Source organism: Manduca sexta, chromosome 25 (assembly GCF_014839805.1).
Source record: "Manduca sexta isolate Smith_Timp_Sample1 chromosome 25, JHU_Msex_v1.0, whole genome shotgun sequence".
NCBI lineage: Eukaryota > Metazoa > Arthropoda > Insecta > Lepidoptera > Sphingidae > Manduca > Manduca sexta.
The window spans coordinates 7,633,142-7,653,430 of NC_051139.1; the positions used below are offsets into that span (position 1 = coordinate 7,633,142).

Sequence of the window (20,289 nt, forward strand, 5' to 3'; positions counted from 1 at the left end):
CGTTTATAAATATAATTATAGATAATTTTACCTATTATGATCGCAAGAAGACAGTGGATACATTAGATACGTAGAGTCTATCTACTATTTCATTTTTGAAATATTCGTGTCATTTATATTTTAAATAAATTAAACTAAAATGCTTTATTCTCAAAGTAGAGATATCTGATACAATGTAATATATTCAGATGAATTTTTGTTTTAGGCGTGAAATTTTTTGACGTGATATCATTTCTAAAAAAGGGAGCATGCTTTTTATCTCCAAAGGGATAGGCAGAAACAGAACTCATGCATACTGCATACTTAACGCTGTCTGTATTCCCTCCCATAATAGGAAGCGAGTCTATCGCCATATTGGACACAAATTCGGGTCCCCTGACCGATACTAAGAAAAAACAGTATTACTTTGTTCGACTTGGGATTTGCACATTAGGCATTGGAGTAGCAATCGTACCGCACACGCAATGTAACTATCAATCGTCAATTAAATTTTGAAATCATCTTCAAAGTATAGTACCAAGGTGAGCTAAATTAATATAAAAATAAACAGCTTTAATAAAAACTCTTCATTTGCAACATAAAAAAATGTAGTTTACCAACATTGAACTTTATATTCCCTTTCGTTTTATTAATTATTAAGATCAATTGTTATTTTATTCAAGGAGAAAAGTTTGAATGACTTTAATATTATTATTGAAATTAGAGTATAATTGTCTTTAAGGTCGGTTTAAGGTTGTCTATGGCTATAGATTTATATTGAATACATTAATAACTTAACGTAATACGTACAAAGAAAATTCGACAATAATGGTAATTCAATGTATAAAAACCAAACTTTTCGTAAACACAGGGTTTATAACAACATAGATATATGTAATCATTAAATATGGGTAAATTTTCTATTTGGCCCAAATACATAACGATTATGTCTTGTCTATTCATAAAGATAACAATGTTAAAATAATCTACAATTAATTTGTAAAGTTTGAGACATAATTTGAACAAGCATTTATTGGTTACTAACTGGTATACGTAAAATCAATATACTCGAAATGTTTTTGGTGTGTAGCTTCAAAATATTTGTTTAATACATAATTAAATTTTAAAATTGTTTAAAAAATGTTAACCTAGACCGTTAAGGTCTACTAAACCGCACGCCAACATTTATTATGATATTTTGTCAAAAATCCTCAATATGCCTACGGTTTTTTTTCTGTCTTTTCGATACAAAACATTAACTACTCCTAAATGTAAACTTTTTATATTTGACAGTTATCACCTGTACTGGTAGCGTGTAAAACTAAGCCTGGCTCGGGGCGCGTTATTTCATAAAGTAAATATTTATGAGGGAAAGGAGTTTTCCTCCGACGTCCTTCGGTAAGCCTTCTGATCCGAAAAGACATAAACCTCCAGGGATTCGGTTCTGAGTTCACAAAGGCAATGCCGAGTCAGGCTTTCTCTTTTATTTCGGATGTTTGATGATTCGATTGTTTTAATTTTTTTCATGAAAAACATATATTTTTTAAGCTGCTTTTTTTTATCGAAATTTTAAGAGATTGTAATGTATATGTCAAGTGTGGGTAATAAATTCGGAACATGACAGTTGTCAGTTCTGCATTAAACGTGATACGTAACGGTCGATATTGTTTTGTTGTGCATCCTTCCCGAGTTTGCAACAGACCGACGTCGGAAATATTACAGAGATGTCATATTATATCATTCAATTAATGTAGTTAGTAATTAACATTGACTGATTAAGAATAAAAATATAAATCAGACTTGTCATTAAATATTTTAATATTCGTAATTTGAAATGCCAAATATTCCATACTTTTAATTTGAACTCAAAACCATAATACTTTACGGTATAAAATATTTCACATCTTCGGTTTATATCAGGACTGTGGAAAAGTAAACAGCATTTTACGAGTACGTGTCCGACCGAAGAAGTCAAGTCGGGCGGAATAAAGCAGGTAGGTTGTTAGTGCGCGCTCCGCCCCAAGTATAGATCACCGTCATGTTTGATCTGGCGGGCTCAGCGGCGGAATAACACGTGTTCCTCGTCGGATATAAAATATCCCACATAATACATACACAGAATCAACGACGCAGTTTCCCTATTTCTCATAAAAAAAAAAAAAACTACTGAATGTCAACATAAATGTATACGATTAATAAATTCATTTCTAAATTTCTTACTAGAAAACCGGCCGTATAAAAATGAGATAAAAAAGTAGGAAAAGTGAACAGGGCTCGGCAAGGTTTATGCAAATTTTACGGGAATTTTTTAACTTTGCAAGACTGTATTTTTATTATTTGCAAACAGCGACCAAGTCTCAACATAATTCTTTTTGGCCTTAAAAGGTGTTTTTGAATTAAATAATCAAGTTAGCGAAGTCTGGTAACGAAGGTACAAATAACAGAGGTCGCGGGAATAGCTTATTTATGTGACGTCTTTATAACAAAGTATGGCGTTGTAATGCCTTTAATGTTGTTAAACAAGCGGTGTGAAAATTGCAATGTTAATTGAGTTCATATCTGAGTATCTAGTGGTTTATTATCTTTACTCATATTGTTTTTATGGTAGATGTAATTTTAGATGCACTTTGCAGTCTGTGATGTAAACGAAAAAAATCCGCGATATTTTGGTTGTTGGGACTGAGGTGAAGACGATATGTCCCTGATCCGTGTCACCGTACGAGGAGATCTTGTCTTCTCGGATTTTGTATGCATTTGCTCCGCAATGCAAGCTTTTACACCCAAGAAAAGCCATAAACATCCTCTTATTAAAAAAAACTACATCACCTTTATTTTAGCAGCAACTAAACAACTAAAACAGTGAAAATATGAATGACATTGTTAATGAACATGTATTAATTGTACTCACCGTGTTTCCCTGTGTTAGCTGCCGCGAATGCGGTGCTAAGTATCAAGAGATGCACCAGCATGCTCCCACCACGCGCTGCTGACGCACATGGAGCCGAAAGAGCGCACTCGGCTATCTGAAACAATACAAAGCTTTGTGAGAGACAATACTGTGCTCAAATCCTACTTATGAACTAGGTTTAGGATTCCACGAAGACTGTGAATGCCCATTGTAGACCTGCTATATTATAATGTTATGATAGTTTAAAATAGGAACAGGTGAAATCGTTGTTCTTTTTTTATTTAAATTAATTAAAACATTTTTTTTTATATTTTATGTTGAGTAGAATTTGATTTTGGAATGGAATTTTTGTACAAGTTACTCATTAAGTGTCACTTTGATGCTACTACTGCATTGCGCTTTGATAAATTCAATGATTTAAACAGATTAGACGCTTATTGTATTATATTAAAATATTTTAATTCATTCGTTTATTTTCAAATACTGAATAAAAAAAACATAGGATGTATTAAAATTTGTGTTACGGTAAACAGTAACATTCTATAAACGCCTATCATTAAGCTGTGAATCCTGCCGAATATTGGACTTGTATCGGTATTGTTACGGATATAAAACACGTGGCTACATTATTTTTACGAAGCATTGTTTATTGTTCAGATATTTTTAAACATCGACTGCTACCCATCAAACATTTTACGCATATTATAAACTGTAAAACAAACTTAATATAAACATTCAAGGTGTTTATTAAACTAAACCAATTTGAGATTTGGTCTTGCATTTATAAATAAATCGAAAAGATAATTTATTTTGTTGCAGATTCATTCCTCCAGGGATTGTAGGCAATTAAAATAAAATAGTAGGAGAGCTAATACCTAATTTATAATTCGATTAGTACACAGACTTCATTAATCTTTGGAGATAGGTTATCTTGACTTGTGACCGAGAGTATTTTATTTAAAGGGTAATAAACACACAATATACGTCATTATAAATAGAAGTAGATATAACAAAAGGGTTTCAGTGTCAAACAGTCCATAGAGAAATACTAATTCGCTCTATCATTTATATGGTCTCCTAGGTAAATATTGTAAGTAACAAACTAAATATGAAAAGTTAGCTAATCGTGACAATGAATTAAATGAACGTTGTGGTAAATTATTATTCATTTTACATGATTTTTTCTAGATTCGAGTAGATGATTTCGATATGTCTACTCGTGTTTCTTATATCCTGAGTAAGAAAACAGATCGTACGAGGTCAGTAACATACCGTAATGAAATGTCTTGTCATGTTTTGCTAGACGAACGATTTTTCTTTCCTTTACTGTAAATAGTATGTATGATGAGTAAAATATGTTGGTAATAGACTTGTTGATTCTGTGACGAAAGTAATATTATATTCCAACTGAAAATGGTTTATATTTGGCAAAGGTGTCGTTGCTTAAATATAAATAAACCATAAATTATAAAATAATGCATATTAATGAAGATTAATACCAAATTACGATTTTAGTGTTAATAATTAACAAGAACACGTCCTTTTATAAACAGTCTGAGTGCTTTACTTTTAATAATTCATTTATAACACTTAACAGATCATCTTGTTACAATCTTTAATCCTCCGCATAAAACCGGCATGAGAATTTATTTAAAATAGACAGTTGTTAATAAATTCCAACAATTTCCTTCCGAGGAATCGTTAAACTGTGGCCAAGTAGAGCGGAAAACAAGTACCAATAAGAGTTTTCGTTGTGAAATAAAATATAATTCCATCAGGGAGCTTGGAGCGGTTTTGAATAACAACTCTTTAATTGAAAGTTTAGCAATTTGCTCGTAACCTCCAGAATGGACCCGAACGCGCGGGGCAACTCTCATCCAGCGCGTTTCAAAATTGAACGTAGGCAGATGCGCTTAATTACCGGCCCAGATGCTGGCCGCCTTCGTCTACCCCCCCGCCCCGCGACGCCTCTCGCCGCTTATCTCCAGATGAACCTCCACCTCTGAGGCCATCCACGATATTTGCCCGCTAAGATGTGCTCAAATGACTTTTTTCAGGCACAATTCGCATGCCGCCTCCGGTGGTAATTAAGAAGTTAATTGAGGATTAAGGAATTAAGTATCGTCACAAATGATTATATCTTCGCAAGAAGTAACATTGTATTTGAATTTATTGTGATTGTGAGTGTTCCTTTATTGAATTTTTATATTGTGGATGTAAAAATTTTGGATAATCACATTTTAAAACTCATGTAATCCCCGATACTGGATATCAGGCAACCAAAATATCTAATATGAAATTTCATTAGAATTCATGAGTGGGTTTGAGTTTTCCAATAATGTTTCACCAAGTGCCCTCAAGGGTGAGTTATGAGTCGTAGTCAAATAGAGATAGCTGAGTATAAAGACGTCGTTACGGAGGGCCGGGTCACAGTGCGGCCGCGCTACGTGTCACCATACGAGTGAATCAAACTTCCCTTACATTTTATCTAACTGCAAGGGCGGTCGACTTTATGTTCCTCACCCTACATGATTTAGTTTTGATGGCTGAAGGGAGCAGCTTTTAGATAAATGATTCTCGCCAGCTCCCGTACGTCGCATACAAGTGATTTTAAGTCCTGCGTCTGCAACAATGTTTATTTATAGTCCTGGGTTACGTTAGATTCGATTCGCGTTTGAGGGAAATAATGAAATGGATTTTACGACCGAGAGGGTGTTTAAGTGGATTAGATTAGTATTGATGGCTATAGCAAATAGAATTAATAGTTATCTTAACAGTATCGACGTGCCTTGAGTGATGTATCAACTATAAAGATTGTTTCGACTAGAGTGATTGTATTTCGACTATCTAATGATATTGAAGTGAAAATTAAAATATATTGTAACTTTAAAGTAGTATATTAAGTGTTTTGTTCTTTTTTATATTTATAATCACTAAAATATATCACCACTGTTTGGCCGTGTTTTTGTAACCATATAAATAACGGTAAATTTGTTCTTAATTGAAGAGCTATTTGTTTAAGAAATCAATAAATAAATTTAATTTTGTATAATAAAGACGACTGATATTTTGAGAAAATAGGAAGAAATATATGTTCTTAGAATGTTATAGAATAGAATTCATTAAAGCAATGTTTATTGACCAAATATTGGAACATTGAGTTGTTTGAACAATAAAGTTTCTGAGGCGGAAACAAGTGGTGTAACGATGGATGATAAACTGTTTCAGATAACGTTATTGTTTTCGTTGATATGATTAAAAATTATATGTTGTAGCATTTGTATATTAGCTCTGTTTGCACGGAAGTTTCTGTGATATTAAAGTTATTATTATTTATCTACGATAATATTTTTTTTTAGGTGAAACAATGGTAACTACATTAAATTATTTATTTATTTATTTTGCCCTTCATATACAAAATTGTACATAGGCGGACTTAATGCCGTAGGCATTCTCTCCCAGTCAACCTTAGGGTGGAGCAGAGATAATCATGGTAAATTAATGAACCCTTACAAATCTCTAACAATATTTTAAATTACGTATAGTCTTTTTTTTTAAATCTTTATTTAAGGAGCTTGGTCGTTATTTAACTATGTCGCTCCGTACGTCCACTTTCAGTCGTGCCTACTAAATTTTGATGAAATCAAAATATTTTTTTTACCTTTATTTGCCACGGCATGCATTGGAATGTTAGATAAAACAATTATTAAAATCTTAATCTTAAAGCAACAATATAAATATAATATATTATAATTTAATTTTTTTATTGTATTTAATATGAAATGCTTAATGTTACATTTGATATCAATGTATGCGGTGGAAGATAATGCTTCTTCCTTGAAACGCTCATTTATACATAGAAAATACGAAATACAATGGTCCAGTACATAATATTTACCAAATAGATATATGTTAATAACATTAAACGTGGTAAGGCTAAAACTTACACCACCGAAATAAAAACTCATCAAATTGTTTTCCATTATTGTTTTTACTAACTAGTAATATATTGTAATTACACAATGAAAACTGCAATTGCGGTTAACTTAAGACTGATTTATTATTATAATGCGGGTGGTTATAAGTATGACATTTAAAACTACCCTACACTACATTTCATATATCAATGTTAATAAATTAAATTTCCTAACATAGAAAGCATATATGCGATAGAAAACACTTTCCTGCGCGAAATGTGTTAATGCTTTGATCTAATCAAACAGTCGTTAGCTGCGGGCGCCAGTCGATTACGATTATTACGGTATACAATGGAACTACACGACATTTCCTTGCGATAAGGCGGCAGAGGATAATGGCCTCTAAGATGTCCTTTACGAGAGCCGTTTTTAAATATCAATTAAAGTTAACAAGAGATGTATTAAAATAACAATTTGGTGGCAGCCTGGAAGCAAGACAGCACTGCAGTAAGTAGATTGATTCGTGTATTAATATAACTATGTCATGTATGGTGCATGTCGTGTTGGCTGTCTATGTCTATTTAAAAATAATAATAATATAGATTTCAAAAACAGGTTAAGAAATTGTATTTTTGGTTAAGAATGAGTATATTTAGCTCGGGCCTTAAATTAATGAGCATAAAGATCTAAAAACCTAGGACTTAACTACAATTCAATAACTTGTTTTGAGGTTATTTAATAATATTATAACACAGCAATTAATTTATCATTAATTTCAAATAGGGTATTTAAACAAAAATATCTAAACGACCTCACCTGTCCACCAATTTGTATTCTCAGAATAACATACACACAAATTATTGAAATAATATGTTAAAATCAGTATGTATGTTTCTGTTTATTGTAAAAGCGTACATACACTGTAAATAATATTGAAACAACATAATAGCATTGCAGGAAAAAACCTCAAAATACATGTATCTTCTCAACGCCTTTACCTATTGATTAAAATAAAATAGACATAAATAAAAAGTGAGTATATACTCATTTCCATTTATTAAATCCTTGAAAACTGTGCTTTAAAAAAAATTGTGCAGTCATTCCCATGATATGCAAACACTGTGAACTTGTTGCTCAGAAACACTACACGAATAGTGTTCAATGTATAGTGTACCGTTCCTCTGGAATAAGATGGCAAATAAACCGTACTGCCTCCGCCAATGATTTAAAAATATATATAGATTTGTATTTGCACGCGCAATTTTAAGACTGAAAATTGTCCCAATTTGATCCATTGCATATACATGTAATGTCAAATACTAGCTGTCTTTTTGTTTGAAGTGGTTTAAATATGTAATGTTTATCAATATAGTAAAATGTAAAAAGTATGTATATGTGTGCGTACGGAATACTTTTTCGTTTGATTTGTTATGGTTTGGACTATGGCATATCTGTAGGTTTGAATATCGTTTCTACATTGTTAGTTACTTATAACATATTTTTATATCAGATTAAAATGATCAAATATATCCATTAATATTAACCTTTTTAGAATCTGTTACATATGAATCAAATTAAGACTAGAATACTTTACAAGTGGGTGTCGGACGAATGATATTGCAACAAATCAAATAATAAAAATATTGGAAACATTTGATTAAGATGTCCAGGTTAATTTTCAATGGCTTTTCAACGAAATAAACCGACCCGTGCTAAGCAATAGACAGTAAAAACCAGGGCTGGTATTATTAACCATTAATATCTACAAAAACTTCCGCATTCATCATTTCATATGTAGATATAATTTTATAATAGTTATTGTATACAGTATCACAGGAAATAATACACTAGTCGACAAGATTACGTGTTATTTACGGACAACTATTTCGCAAAGGTTTCCCTCTAAACGGCGAATCCCTTGACGCAAATCACGCACACTTCGCGTGTTACATTCAAAGGGCGCGGGTTTCAGGACAATTTCCCACTTTCCCTTAGATGTTTTATGGCGGTAAAAAAAAATGTTGACAATACTTACCTTTTATATTGTTGTTTTATTCGTAATCATAAAAAGTTACGTTTTTAATCATGTTAATAGTTTTGCTTGTGGTAGGATATATTTTATATCCGCCCGGATAGTGCCCACCGTACACAAGTCGTTAAAACACATCATAGTGGCCCACGTAAGTGTGTCGCGTTCCAAGATCAGCTCGTGAACATCCGGTCCCAATAGACCGGCATAATTGTGTCGATTGCCGTAGGTTAATCATCTCTCGTGAATCAACATTCTATTGGACCCCACGCCACTCGCCATCAGGTGCAGCGGGGTCATAGCTATGTCCGATACGACTATACACAAAAAAATCTAAATCATCTTAGTAGTGGGCAAGGGTCATACTGAGTACACAGGCTGGTTATATTTTTACTATTAAGGAATAGGTGTGATGATTTTGCTATTAATTAAAGGTCTATTGGGCGATTCTTGACCGAGGATAATAAACGTAAGTCTTAGCCGGTCTTCGTAGTATAAAAAGTTTCAGCGTGGAAGTATAACTATGCTCAAGCGGTGCTTATTCATTATCTAAAACCTGAGTAAGACGAAAGTTAGTAAAGTTAATTATTTCAGTTAGTTAAGTTTTTAGCATCTTTCATTTAGATAAAAGATTTTTGATGTAACCTCTTAATTTATTACGTATAAAACCACTAGTTTTTAGCTACTTACTTATTTAATAAGACATAATAACTATAAGCGGCGATAGCCTAATTGGGTGTGGAACGGACTGTCGACACAAATGTCCGCAGGTTCAAATCCCAAGGGCACACACCTCTGATTATTCTAAACATAATTATGTGTGTATTCTTAGTGAATTATCGATCGCTTTAACGGTGAAGGAAAACATTGTAAGGAAACCTGCATACCTGAGAAATTCTCTATAGGAGTTTTGAGGGTTTGTGAAGTCTACTAATTTGCACTAGGCCAGCGTGGTGGACTGAGGCATAAACCCACTCAGTAGCAGAGGAGGTATATGCCCAGCCGTGGGACAGTATATAATACAGGGCTGATATTATACTATAATAACTATGTGGTCACGTCTACACTTACAACTAAATGTTTTAACGCACATTTCATGCCATGGGTGTATGTTTGATACACTCCCTAACCGCTAGAAGAAAAATTAAACCCTTAAGAAATACAGCTGAGGATAAACAAAGTTGATTGCTAATGATTGAAGTCAGCGATTATATAAAAATCCATGATGGGTACTTATATAATGGTGTGTGTCTTTCATAATATAGAGAAATGCGTAGAAACTATTTATAAAGACATGCGACATCCTAACTTGATAGTAGTCGCTTTAGCTAATCTAGATAAATTTGCAATGAAGTATTTATAGGCGAATACGAATCTCGACAAATGGAATCAAGTTTTATTTATATACATTGTAAATTTATGCCTAAAATTACAGCTATACAGCATTATTACGCTCTGTCCGGCGCTGAATTGTTATGCGTCATCCTGAGGCATTCAAATATGATAATAATGATTAGATTGATCACAACTTTTGCGCAGAATGATTGTCGTAATAGACAAAGCTGTGGTACTTATCTAGATAGGCTTGCATACACAAACTTACCTATTAACAGCCAGTTTCTTTATTGATAGCTATAATAGACAAATTTATTTCGCAGCCTTGCCCACGTTGAATGCTTTTCGCGCTACAATTTCTAAAACACTGTGCAATGCAAGCGTACATCTATCTATTTAAAGATCACATTCAATGAAATCTGTAGAGACACACACTCTTGCGCAGCTATGTAAGTGCACGTATGTAGTTGTGCGGGAACACTGTGTCACACCATGTCTCCCATATAAAAGCGACGTGCACATTTGTTAATTCAGTACGTTTACTAATTTGTTACTATTACCACCTAAGTATGCCGCTGTGTATTAACGTACTCTGGAACTTTGGAAATACATACTTACTCTGTGCCATCCTTGGATGTACTTGTTAATTATTAACATACAATATAAGCCTCTACAAAGTCGGTTAATTAACATTATTTCATATTCATTATTATTTAATATTTATAATATTATGTAGGATAAAAGGTGGTGGCATCATGGTTTTTACTTTAGCTGTGACTGACTTACAAGTCGTGAAGAAACTGTTTGTTACTCGGAATTTAGTAACAATATACCTATGTGGGTATGTCATGAAACTAGAATAGTCTGTTCGAATTTCGAATCGGTTACGATTGTAGTTAGCGATTGAAATCAGGTCCAACCGACTGCCGTGACTGTTGAACAACTAGCAGCTGTTACGTCTGTGGACGTCAATTGCAACTTCAACTTATTAAGAGATACTACGAAGGCAATTTGGTAATATACACTTCTTTATATCGAAGAACATTATCGTCGTATAGAGTTGTTGTTAGAGTTTTGAGTATTGTTGGCTAAAGATAAGTAAAGATTGTGACATTTCAGTATAAATTTAAACGACGATATTCTGGAATAACCGTTCAAGTTATAGGTACTTATTTGAACCCAAACAACGGTCCAGTAAAAGCTGCAAAAACAACACGATGTTGGATTGGACGCATGCTATTTTTTCGGTTGCAGTAACCCTACACAAAGCGTAGTCCGTGTACTTGACCATTTTTTACAATATTTTTTCTATAACATACATCGGTAAACGAGTTAGTGGATCCCACCGCTCATGAACACACACATAGAAACATGTACATGCTTTCACTGTGCCTTGACAACGAGTTGATAGCGACAGCGTGTACCTTTATGTTATTACTAGCTTCCGCCCGCAGCTTCGCCCGCGTGGATTTCGGGTTTCAAAAATGGAGAAGGTGCTCAATTTGTCGGGATGTTTTTTTAATTTATGGTGGTATGCAGGTGGTCCGATTGTCCGGTCAGGGTCTGATGATGGGATCCTGGTGAAATCGAAGGAACTTTTAACCATTAAGGTTGCACACGAAATGACGGAAGCTTAAGAAATCGAGTAACTTCTCCCGTTTTCCCAACATTTTCCATCACTGCTATGCTCCTATTCATTGTAGCGTGATGAAAAGTATACTATAACCAGCTCAGGAGTATGAAAAATAATTGTACCAAGTTAAGTTAAAATCCGTCGAGTAGTTTTTGTTTCTATAACGGTTATACAGACAGACAGACAGACAGACAAAAATTTTACTAATTGCATTTTTGGCAAATCAGTATCGATCCCTAATCACCCCCAGTTATTTTGGAAATATATTTCATGTACAGAATTGACCTCTCTACAGATTTATTATAAGTATAGATATGCAAAAGTAGCTCAAAAATTGTCCATAACGAAAACATGCATTTTAAAGTAAAACAAAAGAAATAATATCGTGAAGCCAACCAAATAACTAATGATATATTAAATTTTGTGACTGTTCAATTTAGTCGGGTCCGCGATACCACTTTTGTTGAGTTTCAGAACGCGACATTACATTATTATATTCTGTGCTCCAACGCACACTGCTTTGATGTTAGGAACACACCTACATTGCTTAGACAACAGTGAACTTTATACAATAGCAATAAAGCTCAAATTGACTCTACGTATTAGTTAGAAAACGTTTGTATGGGAAATAGAAAAATGCTGTTTTGAGGATTTTCCCGGCAATTATTTGAATTTTTCTCACCTTTTAAACCTTCCCTAGACCTCCACGAATAATTCAAGACCAAGATAAGATAAATCCATTCAGCCGTTCTCGAGTTTTAGCGAGACTAACGAACAGCAATTCATTTTTATATATATAGATTGTCAACGACCTAAAATAATACGTATTTCCAAATAAGAAATTTTAATAAAATGTACTCTTTTCATTAGACAAATTATTATTTTCTATAAAACCGGTGCACATTAATTCAGCATCCTTTTTTACCGCATAATTGTTATCTAATTAGACTTGTACATTTGCTTTGTCACCCAGCGCTCAGTAAATCCTGACGCTGTGGACCCTAAACGTCCGAACTGATTCTCAGATTAATGTCATCTATTCACACAATTACGATACGTACACAATGATACTGCGTGCGCATAGTCGTCAACAATTAATCTTCATTAATGGTTCACTTAAGCTATGTGCGGTTTCCTCCAAGTCAAGAGAATACGAAATGCTTGTTGTGGGGTTACCCTCTGATGTTTTCAACTATTTTAATGTTTGTGTGGTACGCATAAATTGTTCGTGTTTAGGCTTTAGATATTAATATTTGTAAGAGTTGCATGCGTTAGAGTAATTTAGAACTACATTTAAACAATAGTTTAAAGACAGTCTTTTTCAGTTTTATTAGTAGCGTTTATGTTGTCATATATTTGAAGTATTTTATATATTTGATTGAAAAGATTTTTCTTGCATCTGAGTAAAGATCTTGAGCATCAAGTAAAAACGGCCAATGGTGGCACCGGACAAGCGACACAAAATGGCTGAAACACGCTGCTAATATTATTTTAGTAATTAATATTTTTTCTTTGTTTTCGAACAGTTACTATGAAACTAACATTTATTTCAATTAATCATTATTAAATTACACCCTATCAACTATTAATATCAATATTTATGTTTTAGATTCTAGCATATAAGTCACTAAAATATGTTTTTTATATCACTGGAAACTAAAAAGAAAACCATACGGACCATTACAAGGCAAACAAGGACCACTCTAAGAATTGTAGATGATTACTATAGAATCATAACACGAGATTATTCATTTCAGAATGCATTGTTATGAATCGAAAGCGAGTTTTTATTTTTTTATAGGACCATATTTTTAACGTGCGTTCTCGTGGAGGACATTGAGGGAGCCAATTATGTCGTTTTCATGAAAATGTTCACGGAATGATGATGCGGATTCGCACATATTAAAGTTGTAAATAAAATTAAATTATGCGAGCATACAAATAGAAATTATTCTCGATGGAATAAGTAACTAAACTGAACTAAGTACGGCATGGATCAGTTATAATCGTTAGTTCTTAGATGTCCCCAAATTTGTTCAGTAAATTCTCTTTTAGTGATTGTATTTACCGCCTATCATGATAAAAAATACACCCGAGTACAATTGATTATCTGGGTAAAATTAAACACTATTTTTCCAAATTATTTTCTCATTTATAATAGGTAAATGACAGCGTTCTCAAACAAAAGTCCAAACATTTTAAGTCAAAACAATCGTCACGGCGAGAAGCCCGTAATTTCATAAAGTCAAATAAGAAATTAACTTTCCTCTTGTCCGCAATAAAACGTCTGCTCTCCGCTAAGTAATTTATTTCTGTATTTTGTATCCTGTTTAAATTCACAATACGTTTAATTTCTGCGTAATTTACACTCAGTGCTGTAGCAAAAAATCACTCTAAAATTCAGGAGATCTGTAATGAATGAGAAATTAATGCAAAGTGGCTACCCATAAATCTCCAGAGCTTTAAGGGCAATAAAACAAAAAATGAGAATTACCAGTTTGATAAAACAAAAACTTTGTTTGGCAAGTGCCCCAGCGGACTCGCCCAGCCCGGCCCGTTCCGACCTACGGGGCTTTACCTCTATATTCCAATTTCCACTTTTTGTCAGTTTCAGACATATTCAATGTGGGTGTCTCGTTTACTTCAGTGAGAGCAGTACGCCGGTATTAAGTGTACCTTTTACACTCCACCTACTTTAACAAAAAACTGTAGTGTAGGCAAACGGTTTCCGAGGAATAGTGTCGAATTCTAGCGTCATCGACAGCTTTAACAGACATTATTAAATGAATTAAAGTGACAATTTTATCGGTGGAGACACTCATTCATCATATAATAAAAGTTAGCAAATTATAATCAATCTATATAAACTTAACTTATCTTCTTCCCTGCCAGCCCGAGCTGGCTTCTTTGTTTACTAAGTATATTTTTCATTTATTTTATTGTCTTTGTTTATATAAGCTAATCTAATTAAGTAATAATTGAATATTCTCATGTACCTTGACTTATCATAAGTGCAACTATGTTCGCCTACGTGATGAATAAAGCATTTTTATTTTATTTATTTTTATTTTATAAAAATATGATAACATTACAGATTTCGAGGGAGTGTACAATATAACTTAGAATATCTTAGTACGTTCACCGACTTCCTTTTGTAGATTAACAAAGGACGCGGACTGCAGCGGGGTACTTTGAGTACACAGAATTTTTGTACGGCTACAAAGTATATGAGAGTTTGAGTGTATAATTGTATACGTGATTCTACTTTCTTTCCTAATAATTGTATTACACTTTTAAAAATTGCGAGGATGCATGTTGGTTAGAAATAAATCTAGGTATAAACCGCTGAGGAGATTCGAATGAAATTGCGCACATAGACTTAACCTTGGATTAATATTATAAGGTATATTATAAACCATTTTTTCCAGTCAAGGACCGTTTGAAGCTCTTATTTCGGTAAAGGAACATCACGGATGCAGTTACAAAAGCTACAACACTATAAGCCGCGTGGCGACCTGTGTAAGAAGGTTAAGATTACCAAACCACGAATACCGTATACTGTCATTACCCCGTCTGATAGTGTATCAAATTCTCAGAAGTAATGACAGACATAATTTAGAGACAATGCATTGTATTACTTCGGCCACTAGTGGCAGATTGTCTACATAACTTGAGAAGTTTGTTTATTTTTTTAATTTATACAACAAAGGAGTATGGATTCGATCCATATTTTCGCGATATTAATGAAGTTGGTAACTACGTTTGTAATAAGCGCATTCGTTTAATCGTAGGCTTAACAATCGTCTAAGAAGCGATGAGTGAATTCCGTTTGATATCTTCCCTCAAATATTTTGTGTGTTTACTGTTTTCTTCATTTATTTTAACTTTGAGTCTAATTAAGAGCATAGTATAGTATAGTAAAAAAACATAATACAAATAATTTTCGCATAATTTACAACTTTGTATTTAAAAGAAAAGCTCCATAAGATTTAGGCTCTGAGAGAATGAGAGAATACTTTGAGAGAATACTCTTCTGAGTGCCTCATAGACATTTCTAGAGCTAACAAAATTATTTTGTTTGTATAAAGTTATGCACTATTAAAAAATAATCAAATAAAGTTTGCATTAATTTTAACTCTAATGACACTTGATTACAATCTAAAATTATCTTTACCTTCAACCAGAGTAAGTACATTATCATAAAACAAAGCCAGCCCTCCAAGCTAAAGCACGAAAGACAGAAGTTATAACGTTAAGAGATATGAATGTTAATACTTGGTCCGACTAATGTCAGAGACCATTTATTTACCAGTTATCTGACTAGAAATTATTGTAAATTATAATATTTTCACTGCAAAAACACTTGACATTTTTAATAACTTGTCTCCATTTTATATGAGTCGCGGCGAGAGTACTTTATATTCAGTAAGATAAGGTTGCTAATTTTATTAAGGGTTCAAAAACATGAAAGATATAGCCTTATTCATTACAGCCATAACGTGAGCAAAGTAGAACAATAGAGTAGTCGAGCGCTAACAAAGGAGGTTCATAATTCTTCCCAAAGATGTATGAATAATGGAAAAAATATTTTCTTACAGAAAAAATAATAGTATCGACTATCGATTTTCGTAACATTTTAGCACGGAATTAATGAATATAAATCTTATATTAACAATATAAAATATTGGAATACTTATTTCCATGACATTATACCTCGGATATATTCACTGCATGGAAATCTCACCAATTAAAATTGATTACGTATCTTTGATGCTGGATACCAATTAATTAAACCCAATGTAGTAAGGTACCAATTACTTAATATAAAAGTGTTATTAATTATAAAGATTGAACAATAATAAAGTCTGTTCAGTATTAAGAGAAGTAATTGAAATAAATGGGGGGAGTTAGGGGACACAAGCTGAACGCATCCCGTTCCTTCCGTATAGGTGGCCGTTAATGATCGTTGTCTCCCGGACCCACCCCGAAACGCCATAAAATTTTACGCAGAAATACATTTTGTAAAATAAAGTAATACAGTCCCCTACCCTTCTGTATTCCGCAACACGGGTTGTTAGTTTACATTGCTTGGCGCGAAATCTTAAATTTTCATTTAAAATGTCTTTATAAAATTGGTAGTAGTATTCCCTTTAAATTTAAATTATGTATTTTAAGATTTTTATGGTGTTGTTTATGGACGGTAGAAATTATTTGAAATCAAGCGATCACTCCTTTGTCGTCTTATGCTTTAAAAAGGAACATTCACTAACTACACGGTTAACTAGGCTGCTATGGTTTGTGGAATTCATTGAAATATCTAAATAAGAAAATTAAGCGGTTATAACGTAGTTGCGAGTAGAACGGGCTAATGAGAGGATGTTATCTGGTTTAAGACTCAAGAACCCAAACACTTTTCTAAAGTTACGTATGTATTCTTTGTGAATTATCGCTTGCTTTAACGTTGACGGAAAACATCGTAAAGCAACCTGCATAACTAACCTGCGAATATAAATTTTGAGGGTAGGTTATGAAGTCTGTTAATTCACACTAGGATAGCGTGGTGGAGTTTATATTAGAACGTTAATATTATTATTAATGAAATATCTAGTCAAAAATCGGCTTTAAATGAATTTAATTCTTCATATGTTATTGAGTTTTAATAATATCGGGAAATAATAAAAACGATTGGAGGATTATTTCGATATAATTTCAAAAACGGAGAAATACAATACAGTTACAAAAGTAGACACCTAACCTACAATATTTATGTAAATAAACGTATATCAAACATCACTCATCGGTATCGCCCGAAGTCCTCTCGAATACATAGATGAGTGGTTGTTTATAATAAGTACGCTGTGTATTCTAGGACCATTTGCCCCGCCATAAACATGAATGGCGCCAAAACGTCTCTCTTATCTCGGGCATTTCTCGGAAGGGCGGAAGCGGGGCCCTAAAGGCTCAGCGGCGTTCTTCAAGTGTGGTCCTAAAGGATCTCGAAATAAGGGCCCAAGAAATCCCTTTGAAAAAGCACTACGTTCTTAGAGCAAATGGTCTGTGAGGAAGAAACTCCGAACCGTTTTCGATATTGATTTTTATTTAGTTGATAGCACTCGACTTATAGAAAAATTTAATCCATGCCGCGGTATCTGCAGCACTTTGCAGATCTGTAGACCGATTTTATTTGCGTAAATCACCCAATTTTTTGACAGAGTCGTAATAATTCTGCGTATAAACCAAAATTGTTCAATTGCCGTTAATTAATAAACGAGTATCATGGAAATGTCAACATGATATTGTGTAATATATTCCCAGGATAGCGTAGTTAATGTTAAAATTGTATCCACATAATAAACCAATTTATTGTTAAAACTAAACTTGTATTAATTGATTTGGCAAAATTCAGTAATTGCCGCGAAATTCTGAATTATAGCCAATCGCTGGAAACTGATTAATAATCAAAGCATAGTGACAAGCTTGTGGTATATTCGCGGAGCAAACTTGATGCACCGGATAAGTCGCTGAATTCGTTACCAGTTTCACTGTGAAGAAGTTTGTCACTCATGAATATTAAACGGATAATGCAGTTATAATGTACGCCATGTTAAATGTTAATGCGGCGTTTCGTTTTACGCTTGCTAATTTCTTGGATCCTTAGCGTCTGTATAAGCTTATTATATCCGTAAATGAATATGAGCATCATAAATTTAATTATGTCATGCTGCATGTTATGACTTAAGGGAATTGAAACGGAATGTTTTTATGTTTGTAGTCGATGATGTCGTGGTACCTGGTCTTATTTCTCAGTGCAATAATATTCAATTCTCAGAACTCAGTTTTGACGAAAGCCAGTCTGCCCAGCGTCTACCGCTTTTAGTAAATATACTACCGGGAATTCCCGTTAGAAAAACCCAAGTGTCATATAATCTAGTAATAGAATCCAAGATCTGCGGTCCGCAGTCTGCGCATGTCGCTACAAAAACAGGAAATCAGCTAACCAGGACAGCCAACCAACGACTAACTGCCAGTAAATTAGTTATGACATAGATATTGTGAAGAATTGACCTAAATATACTATGTGGTATAAATTTTCACCATCTTCAATAAAAATAAAACACAAACTTAATTTCACACAAGGACTCATCAATCACTTTGTTAATTTTCATTCACGTACAGATTATTAGAAAATTATAATTAATTAGTATTGAGAAGTTTCAATTAAGCTTGAATGATTTGGTAGGTTATTTATAAGGTTCCGTTGGAAAATATCTATTCTAATTGTGTCATGGCCGTCCGTATGTCATGGAAATAAATAGCGATAATTTAATCTAGAGTTAAGTAGGAGTATAGCAATTGATATTTGACGTGTGTTTTGTTTACATTATTTGATTATACAGGGTCATTTTGACATTGTGATACTAAATTTAATCACATACTTATCTTCTTGAAAACAACACTTAACAATAAGTTACTTGCACGTTAGCTGTAAAATAAAAATGTGTGAGTTTAGAATCAAATACATATCTATAAAAAATTATTTTAATTTAACACGCCCTAATGTCTCTTGTACTACTTTAAGAGCATTCGTCGCAGCGGGTCATCACATTTATAGTCAGAAATAATCTCACGCACATGCCATATTTGCACTAAACTACAAAACGTAATGACAAAATGACCCTGAACATTTACAATGATATTCAGAAATATATTTATATTATTATTTGTATTTATTTATATTTCAAATACTTCTAATATTATAGATGCAAAATGTTTTCGTAGGTTTGTCCTTCCACTCAACATCACAGTAAGTAACGGATCGGCATGATTTTTGCATACAGATAGTTTATGGTTGGAGCGTGACATTGGCTTCTTCTAACCCGGAAAAAGTCTTTTATGCGGACGAAGCCGCATGCGAAAACGAATACTAAGCAAATGGGTTACATAGTGATTATGTTGACACGAATGTTAGATATCGAATATTGCGATAAAATCCGAAAATAACTTTTATTTCAATAATGATTCCATTTATAGTCAGTCCTTAGGTTACTTAAATACTCCTTATACAAATTTCTTTCATATCTAAAAGAAATTAGATTCATAATTAGTTTCAGATTGGGTATAATGAGCTATTTTTGCCAGTGCTTTTGTCATTAAGTGTAAAATAATGTAATATTTTTTGTAAATGGCTAATGTTACAGTTTTTGGTAGCTCCCAAATGGTATGAAATAAATGGTAATTATGAGATAAGGAATAGAACATTTTATACTATTTTCAAAGTTTGCGAAAAATGTATGGTAATTAGTATGGTATTTTGTATAAGTGTACTCGATGACTTATGTCGTAACTTGAAAACCTAAGTGTAGATTCAATATAAAGAGCTTCTATTAATATAAATCCAAATCAAACTCTTATTTCGTGGACGTTAGACAAGGCGTTACTAACACTGTTCATCAGGTTATGATAATTTAATAATTCAGTTCTGAATTTA

At 33.2% G+C, this 20,289-nt stretch overlaps 1 protein-coding gene across 3 annotated transcripts in view; it reads right to left on the bottom strand.

Annotated features, from left to right (window-relative positions):
* The window catches only part of LOC115444952 (lachesin), a 76,028-nt gene that overhangs the window by 41,031 nt on the left and 14,708 nt on the right, over window positions 1-20,289 (bottom strand). Inside the window, exons 1-2 of one of the 3 annotated variants that reach the window (XM_037442947.1) lie at window positions 10,437-10,521; window positions 2,888-3,002 (exon numbers count right to left, since the gene is read on the bottom strand). In XM_037442947.1, coding sequence (XP_037298844.1) covers window positions 2,888-2,948 — 61 coding nt within the window. In that variant the 5' untranslated portion in view covers window positions 2,949-3,002; window positions 10,437-10,521. Of the gene's footprint in view, window positions 1-2,887; window positions 3,003-10,436; window positions 10,522-20,289 lie in introns of those variants that run through there. The other 2 variants (XM_037442949.1, XM_037442948.1) reach the window with 2 other exon arrangements.